We start from the raw sequence: 9,118 nt of genomic DNA on the forward strand, positions 1-9,118 counted from the left end.
TTTGGGTTAAGTCTTTTTTGGTGTTCGATTGTGGGTTTATTGTTTTCTTAACTGCAAATTGAAGGATTGATTCCCTTCAAGTCGTTTATCTTATATCCTATGGCTTTGCTATGGATCCTAAGTTCTTTTAGCAATTTTTCCTCTTCTAGCTTAGACAGGCTAGCATTGATTATAACAGGATATTTAGAATTTAAATTCAAAAATGCATACCTTAGTGAGAACGGGAGAGGTTTAAGCTCTACCTGTTTGGCATTTTCCTGATGCTTACCTTTGGTTTGTTCCTCCTTTAACTCCTCCATCTCGAAAGCTTTAGCTAATGGTAGGGGTGGATGAGCTGCTAACTATTGTGCACAGGTTGCTATTTCTGTATTTTCATCATCCACCATGTGGCTATGCATAATACATACTTCAAGAGGATCTTTAGGATGTGTCTCATGAAATTCCTTTTCAATTTGTTCGTCAATTATGTCAACCTTGAAGCATTTATCAGGTTTAAATTTGTGTTTCATTGTGTCGAACAAGTTGAACTCCACTTCTTCTTCTCCTACCTTGAGAGATAGTCGCCCATTTTTGACATCTATGATAGCTCCGGCAGTTGCCAAGAATGGTCTTCCTAAGATGATAGGAATTTTAACATCTTCTTCCATCTCAAGGACAACAAAGTCCACGGGAATGAAGAATTTGCCTACTTTGATAGGAATGTTCTCCAGTATTCTTACAGGATATTTAACAGATCTATCAGCCAATTGTAATGAGATTGTTGTGGGTTTCAGTTCCCCAATCTCCAACTTTTTGCATATTGATAGAGGCATTAAACTGACGCTTGCCCTAAGATCACAGAGAGCCTTGTCTATTTTCTTGTCACCAATGAGGCAAGGTATGGAGAAGCTTCCTGGATCCTTTAACTTTGGAGGTAGTTTGTTTTGCAGAATTGCACTGCATTCCTCTGTTAGAGCTACTATTCCATAGTCTTCTAGCTTCCTTTTCTTTGATAGAATTTCCTTAAGAAATTTGGCATAGGATGGCATATGAGAAAGTGCTTCAGTGAAGGGGATGTTGATGTAAAGTTTTTATAAAACTTTCAAAAACTTCCCAAACTGCTTGTCCAATTTGGCTTTTTGAAATCTTTGAGGAAAAGGTAGGGGAGGCTGGTATGGCTCTAGTAGTTTCTTTATCTTCCTCGCTTCCTCTTCCTGATCTTTCTTAGCTTTTTCCTCTTTTTTGTCTGCTTGGTCTTTAGATTTTTCTATGGTTCCCTCTATCAGTTCTACCTTTGGTTGTACCAGAGTTCTCCCACTTCTCAGTGTAACTGCCTTACAATGCTCCCTTGGGTTCATTTCTAGTTGGCTAAGCAGTTTGCCAGTAACCTTACTTGAAGAGCTTGCTTCCTGAGTGATCTGATTCTCTAGCATCTTGTTGTGAGTAGCAAGTTGGTCCACTCTGGCAGTCAGCTGTTTAATCAATTCCGTTTGTTGTTGTTGAGCTGCTAGGAATTCTTCCATCATGGTTTCCATAGTCATCTTCGATTTAGGTTGTTGGTGCTGGAGAGGTAGTGGTGGCTATGCAAAGTTTTGACCTCTGTTCTAAAATCCAGGGGGTGTTGGTGGTTTGTATCCTTGTTGTTGTTTATTAGCTGGTTCTGCTAATTAGACCATGAGAAATTTGGGTGGTTCCTCCATCTAGGGCTGTAAGTATTTGAATATGGATTGTTTGACTGCCTCTGGTTGAAGTTTCCTCCGTTATTCACATAGTTCATCTGTTCTGAGGAGGGTTCATTGAAATTGTTGTATTCTGAACTCATATATCCTCCTCCATAGCTGTCTTCATGTTGACTGTTTGTACTAACTACGTTAGCTTGCATCTTCTCGAGTTTCCTTGTGAGCTGATCAAATTGAGCATTTATCATGCTTAGGGCGTCTACTTCTAGTACCCTTGCAGTTTTCCTTGCATTTCCTCTTTCATTTGACCACTCATAATTATGGTGTGCCACCCTTTCTAGAAGTTCAAGTGCTTGTGGCACTGTTTTCTCCATTAGATCACCTTCTGCAGCTGAATCAACTGTGCTCCTTGTAGAGGGTAGTAACCCATTATAGAAGTTTTGCACTAATAGCCAATCTTCTATACCATGGTGTGGACATTCTCTTTGCAGGTCTTTATATCTTTCCCATGTGTCATAGAGTGATTCTCCCTCCTTTTGTCTAAAGGTGTTGAGCTCATGCCTTAGTTTTGCAGTCTTTACAGGTGGAAAATACCTTGCTAGAAAAGCTTGCGAGAGATTCTCCCAATTAGTGAACGTTCCAGCTGGTTGAGAAAGTAACCACTTCCTTACTCTGTTCCTATGGACAATGGGAATGCTCTGAGTCTTGTTGCTTGATCAGACACTTCATTCATCTTGAATGTATCAAATAGGGCAAGAAAGCACTAAAGATGATAATGTGAGTCTTCTGTGGGTGAACCTGCAAATTGGGTTTGTTGAATCATTTGGAGCCATGCTGGTTTTAATTCAAAGTTATTGGCTTTCACTGTGGGTCTAGTGACACTGGGCTGAAATCCTTGGATAGATGGAGCTCCGTAATCTCTCAAGAGTCTTGTTCTGTCATTATTATCGCCCATGGTTGGAAATTCAGAATCTCCTTGACTGTGCTCTTGATGTTTGCTTTCTCTCCTGATGGCTTTCAGAGTTCTGTCTATCTCCGGATCATAGTCCAAAATTTCTTCTTCTGGCCTTGTTCTGGTCATATACCAGATTGAGCACCTGAGAGAAAAGAGGAAAAATGTAACTAGTAAAATAAAACTAAATAATAAACATAATTGCCTAAATCAGCTAAATTCCCTATTGCTTGATATTACTAAAGCCAAAACATCCCTAGTAATAACGCCAAAAATTTGTTTGCCTAGTTTTATAACCCCACAAGTGCAAAATATTCAACTGGCTATAACATAGTACATGGCCCGTGTGTCAATACACAGGTCCCATAATGTAGGGCCGTGTAACTTGCTGGAGGAGAATTGCGAAATCTTGTTTGGCACAGAAAGTTACACTAGTCTGTGCCAATTACATGGGTCGTGTATTGTTGTTCCCTTAAGGTTCTTTAAGCTTGCGCCCGGCAGAGACTTACACGGGTCCCTGCAGATTACACGAGTCTACTTACATGACCCGTGTACTTGTGTTTCTCATCGATTCTCTTGGCTTTCTTTTGGCAGAGAGTTACACAGGTCTTAAGCTTGGTTTACACGGCCCGTGTACTTTGTATTAGCAGCAATTCTCTGTCACTTGACTCCTCCAAGCTTTCCTTTGTACTTTTATACTTCTGGGGCTTCACCCAAACACCTGAAATGATGTAGAAAACATGGAATTAAGGGCTTTACAATAGAAATTACGAAAACTAATGAAATCAACTATTATGCATGAAAATACTTGCCTAAATGCCATGAAATAGAATGCAAATGTGCTTAAAACATCTATACAATTCAAGTGTATCACTCATATAGAGGCTCCTTAGGACTTTCACTTAATATATCTAATGTGCCCAGCTCATACAGAGGTTCCTCAGAACTTTCACTTAAAACATGATATGTGCCATGTACCAGGGACCTTATAGGGATCTCACCTGGATTTTTGGATCTATAACATACATAAAATAATATCATATACCATATGGGAGTCAATGATTCATCCATAATCTGCCTCACATCATATATATGCAATTACATGAAGTACGGTTCTAATGCCTTACACCCTAATATCAATGCATTTCATGATGCATGATTATGATTAAATTAGAAATTAAAGTAATTAAAAAGCATTTGAAATTAATTTAAGTAGTTTATACTTACCTCTTATAGTACTTATTCATTTACTCCTACCCCCTAGATTTGGCAAGTAGACTTTATTTCATGTGTGTTTCCTAGGATATTCTGACATCAAACCAATTGAGGGCCTAACTTCCTTAAACCTTAATTGCCAACTCTAATCAAGTGGTGAAATAATAAACACATCAATTCTATATCCTAGACTTCCTGAAAACATGTAATGGACCTTTAACGCACATCGTCTAGGTCCTTTTAATTCATAAAAATAAATTTTAGAGCCTTAAAACAAAAGGAGAAATAAGGCTAACAGAACCAACTTCAACTATCGAAGTAAGGGACTTCGGCTGTCGAAGTCTTGAACATTGGCTGCCTTTTTTGAGTAGTAGTTACTATGGCTGGCAAAGTCTTAGACTGTAACGCCCTCACTTTAGATAGTCCATGCATTCTACTATTCCAACATCTAATGTTTGTTTGGACAGCTAGGATGTCTCCAACTATACTCAAACTAGAGTGAGGAAACATAAATTGATTGAATAAAGACTAAGAAAAATCAAGGAACAATAAAACATGCAAAGTGCAACTCGGTTAAACGAGCCGGGGTCACAGCGATGGGTAACCCTAATGGGAAGCTGCTGTGAAGAAAGCTAGCAATCCTAAACCCAAAGGAAACTCTGTGAAATAATTCCTGGGACTCCAGTAAAGAGTTATTGAGGGTTCGATGACAATAAATTGCTAAGAAAACCCAAGAAAATTTAAATCAATTGTGTTGTCCCAAAATAGTCCAAGAGGGGGGTGAATTGGACTTTACAATTTTTCGGCCCTTGCTTGTAGCCTAATGAAAAATTGTGGCTTTGTTCAACTAGGTGCTCCTTTATATATATAGTGAAAGTGATATGTGTTTCAATAATGTGTCCCTAAATTGCAATTCAAGCTTCAATCAATATTTATAGCAATTTTTAACATAGCATGCATCACAAAATATTCAACTAATTTCTTAACCTACTCAATATGTCCTTAATTATATCAACTCAATCTATTCTATCAACATTCAATATCATGCATAGAAACTAAATTACATAAAAGTAAAGAGATTGAGGTTAGAGAGATCAAACACAATGATTTTTATAGTGGTTCGGCTTAACTAGCCTACATCCACTCTCTCAAAGAACCCTCTTTAAGTCTTCTCTCCACTATTTGCTCTGTTAAAGGCAAGAGACCAAAAGCCCTTTACAACTTTTTCAACACTAAGCTTTTACCAAGGTAGCTTAAACCCTTGACAAGTGCTATCTCAAGCACTCACACTCTCAAGCTTCAATAGGTGCTTGTACAGCCTCTCTTAAATGCAATTTAATGTTTTAACACTTACTTTCACTCAATACAAATCAAATTATAAAGAATAGATGAGTTGATTTACCAATGGTAGCTCAAACACTTTAAAGCTCTTGAATGAAAGCAATAAATGAAAAATCAAGATTGGAGTGCAAATGTAAGCTTCCATCAAGTGTAAAATGAAGTAAAGAATGAATATTTATAGTCCCAAATCATTTTAAACCATTTGAAACCTTTTTGAAATATTATACAATCTGTTCTAGGCAAAATAGCCATTATTTTGTCTTACGAAGTTGAGCAACTCTGATCATTTAGCAAACTAATGAAATTTTGGCGACAGTAGTAAAATAGTTAGCAAACTAATATTTTAGCAAACACATTAGCAAACTAATATTTTAGCAAACAAGTTAGCAAACTAATTTACCATATGCTTGTTTCAACTTGTAATCTTTAAAAATCTAATTTAGACCTTAAGAAAAATACATATTCCAATGGCAATATCCAAGGTCATGATGAGAGAAAATAAGAAAATTTTAATTTTGAGCTCCATTTGACTAAACTTTCATCTATTCCTTTTACACAAGTTCTAAGACTCAATTCCTAACTCTATAACTTTCATACCTTTACTTTGAGTTTTAGCTTTCATAATCTTGTTCTTTCTCAACTTTGGCTCATCTTGAGATGCCTTTGAGTATTCTTCTTCCTTAGATGCAACTTCAAAGATTCTTCATGAATAAGAGAAAGAATCTACACATCACTTAAAATTGAGTTAGATAGATTCTATTTGAGTTTTATTATCATCAAAATCAGTGCTCATTTTGAGCTACACGGGGTCAACAATCTCCCCATTTTCTATGATGACAAAACTTAATTGAATCATCAATCAAGAAACAATAAAAGTGTGCGTAGGTTTATGTATATCCAAGCAAGTTAGTATGCGGAAAATACTCTCCCTAAATATATGCACACAAGTTGAAAAAAATAAAAGTATTATCAGCTATATAAAACTCCCCCTGAATTTATGCTACAAAGCATGTTCATAAGATATTCATAATTTCAATATGCAAAATGTTAAACTTAATAGTTTGCACATAAACATACTTCCATTTTCAAAGTATAAACACACATCCATTCTCCCAAAACAAAAGCACACATCCATTTTTCCAAAACACAAGCACACATCCATTCCATTCTCCCCCTTTTTGTCATCATCCAAAAAGGAAACAGGAGATATTAATCCAAAAAGAATCAAGTTAGCACAAACTGAAAATCAGTAAAATAAACAGTAGCAAATTGAAAGAGCATTCAACAAAAATAGTAAACATACTAGTAAACTAAAAATGCAGATAGGAAACTAAAAATGCAGATTGTTTTCTAATTATTAAGTCTTTTGCTCCTTCGAATAGCTTTGGAAGGCACCATCTTCTTCCTGAAAGGTTTAGCAGCAAGAGGCTGAGAAACTTGGTCAGCCAAAGGATCATGCTCCTATGGCTCATCCTCATAAGATGGGGTTTAAAGGGCAGTAGCCAGAGTCTGGTATGGATTGGACACCGTAGACTTAACTCTTTTTCTGCTTTTCTTAGCCTATGGTGCTTCAGTTACAAAAGGTTTAGGTGGAGCACTCTCCTGCTGATCTTTTAGAGAGTCTTCCTTCTTTTGTGTAGACTCAATTGCAGGTTCTACAGTTGGCTCAACTACAGGTTCTGCAACCTCTTCACTATCATGCTCAACTACAAGTTCAAATGCAGGTTCTACAACCTGTTCACTCTCATGTGCTACAGCAACAGTAGACTCACCAAGCCCAGTACCTTCACACTCAACATTACCATGATAAAAAACATAAGTATCATGAGTAGAGAGGCCACCTGTAAGTACATTAGTCTCAACTTTGGTTGCGAAACCAGTTTCCTGTCCCTACTTAATATATCCAATCTGTTTCTTTAACTCCTCATTTTGAGTAAGCAAATGACTTACTTTGTAATCAACAATTCAATAGACTGATTGGTTGTATTGAATTTCTCATTAATGAAAACTCTTAGCCCTTGAAGCTCACTTACAATCTCATTTTGAGAATCTGAACCAACTTTAGCTTTTGAAGATCCACATTTTTCAAAATGTTTCTTTATTCCATCAGTATCAGAATGAATTTCTCTAAGCATAATTAAATCTACCCTAGAACTCTCCTTAGAGACATTTATATCCAACTCTCTAAATAAGGCAGTTAAAAGATGTGCATAAGCTAATTTACCAATCCCATAAGCTTTACACATATTATTGAAAATCAGATATGCCAAATTCATTCTTACTCTATTAACAATGTGCCACATGATGCACATATCCAAGTAACTCAAATATCCATAACTGCTAGATTTAGGACAAAATATATAATTCACCATACTGTGAATAATCTTAATGTGCTGAAAAGCTTTTGTGCTAGTGGATTTTTCAATAGTGGCAGTGTTGGCAAGAAAAACTTCACTTTCAAATTCAGCCAAGTTAAAACCTGGAACTCTAGCAACATCTTTATGAGCAGAGATTCTATTTCCATCATTCAGCAATTTTAAGGCTTTAGTAATCAATTCAACAGAAATGTCATATGCTCTGTCATTCAAAGAAACCTCAAATATGTTTTCTTCATCAACTACTTTTAAAGTTCTATAGAATTCTTGAACTAGTCTAGGGTAGTAAACATAAGTACATTCACAAACATTCATCCATTCTTGAAATTCAAAGAGTTCCTTAAATTGAAAATTAACCTGATCAAAATTATCCCATTTAATAAACTTACAATCGAGAAGCGCTTTGTCAACAACAGAGTCCGATGATTTTGCAGCACCCTTTTTGCGTTGAGTGTAACACCCCTATTTGTATAGCCTGGTACATTTCACTGTTCTGGTGACCGGTGTCGGTCCGGACAATTAAGGGGATTAGAACCACACTTAAGACAACCAGAGAAACCATAAACACAAATAATTAGTAATGTCCAATTAGTTAAGTATAAATAAGAAAAACAAAACATAAGAAGTTAAACGAGCCCAGAGTCACAACGATGGGTGACCTCCTCGGGAACGACTGCGAAGTCATTTTAAACTCAAATTTCGAACCATAAAATGTGACGCTGCAGTCCTTAGGACCATTATGAACACAGTGGAAAAGAGAAAATCACGAAAATGAACTGTTAAGCTAGTCAAATAATTAGGTCAGGGAGCCGGAAGAAATATTGGATTTTTTGCAAACCGGGATGAACCAGCGAGGGGCAATTTGGTCAATTGACCCCGAGAGCTGACTCCTGACCTAACTGTCAAATAAAATCGGGGAAAAGAAAATTGCAGAATCGAGAATTAAATTAAAGAACTAATAGAAAAATAGAAAAAAAAAGAGGAAAATGAAAAAGTAAAAAGGGTGATGACATCATGCATGACCTCATGCATGATGTCATAAAAGAATTAATTAATAAAAAAATTAATTAGGTTTTTGTGGTCTTCCATAACCTAAAATAAATAAAGAAAACAAAAGAAAAAAAAAATAGAAAATCTCTTCTTCTTTCTTCTTCCTTGCCGCCCCACTTTCCTCCCAAATTCCTCCATGAATGGTCCTCCATTTAAGCTTACATCTAAGCTTAATTTTCTTCACTTAATCCAAATAACTCCCTTAAAAACCTCCCTATAGCTTGTTATTGCAACTTAAGAAGAAGATTACACGAAGAAAGAAGAGTTAAAGATAGGGTTTTGAAGCTTTAAGAAAGGTTAGTGTGCTAACTTACCATTTTACTTCTTTAAATGCATATGTAATGGTTGAAATAAGTTTAGAATTTATGAAATGAAATAAAAACATGGGAGAAGGACCAAACTAAAATTTCGGCCTGGTTGAGGGGAGTATGAAATTGTATGGTTTGATGCATTAGAATGAGTTTAAAAGCTTTGATTAGTTGAATGGTTAAGATTAAGTACACTAATTGTGATTAAATGCATGAGAT

General features: G+C 36.2%; 1 protein-coding gene and 1 non-coding gene across 2 annotated transcripts; one reads left to right on the plus strand and one right to left on the minus strand.

Annotated features, from left to right (window-relative positions):
- Positions 1 to 530: 530 nt before the first annotated feature.
- LOC131170459 (uncharacterized) lies at positions 531 to 1,028 on the minus strand (the record flags this gene model as incomplete). Its single annotated transcript, XM_058129488.1, has 1 exon — positions 531 to 1,028. A coding segment is annotated over exon 1 (498 nt), but the record flags the coding sequence as incomplete, so codon positions are not given.
- A 1,092-nt stretch (positions 1,029 to 2,120) lies between these two features.
- On the plus strand, positions 2,121 to 2,227 carry LOC131170861 (small nucleolar RNA R71). The gene has a single exon (XR_009141626.1). It is a non-coding gene; the product is annotated as a small nucleolar RNA R71 (small nucleolar RNA).
- The last annotated feature ends 6,891 nt before the right edge of the window (positions 2,228 to 9,118 follow it).

This window comes from Hevea brasiliensis, chromosome 11 (assembly GCF_030052815.1).
Source record: "Hevea brasiliensis isolate MT/VB/25A 57/8 chromosome 11, ASM3005281v1, whole genome shotgun sequence".
Taxonomy (NCBI): domain Eukaryota; kingdom Viridiplantae; phylum Streptophyta; class Magnoliopsida; order Malpighiales; family Euphorbiaceae; genus Hevea; species Hevea brasiliensis.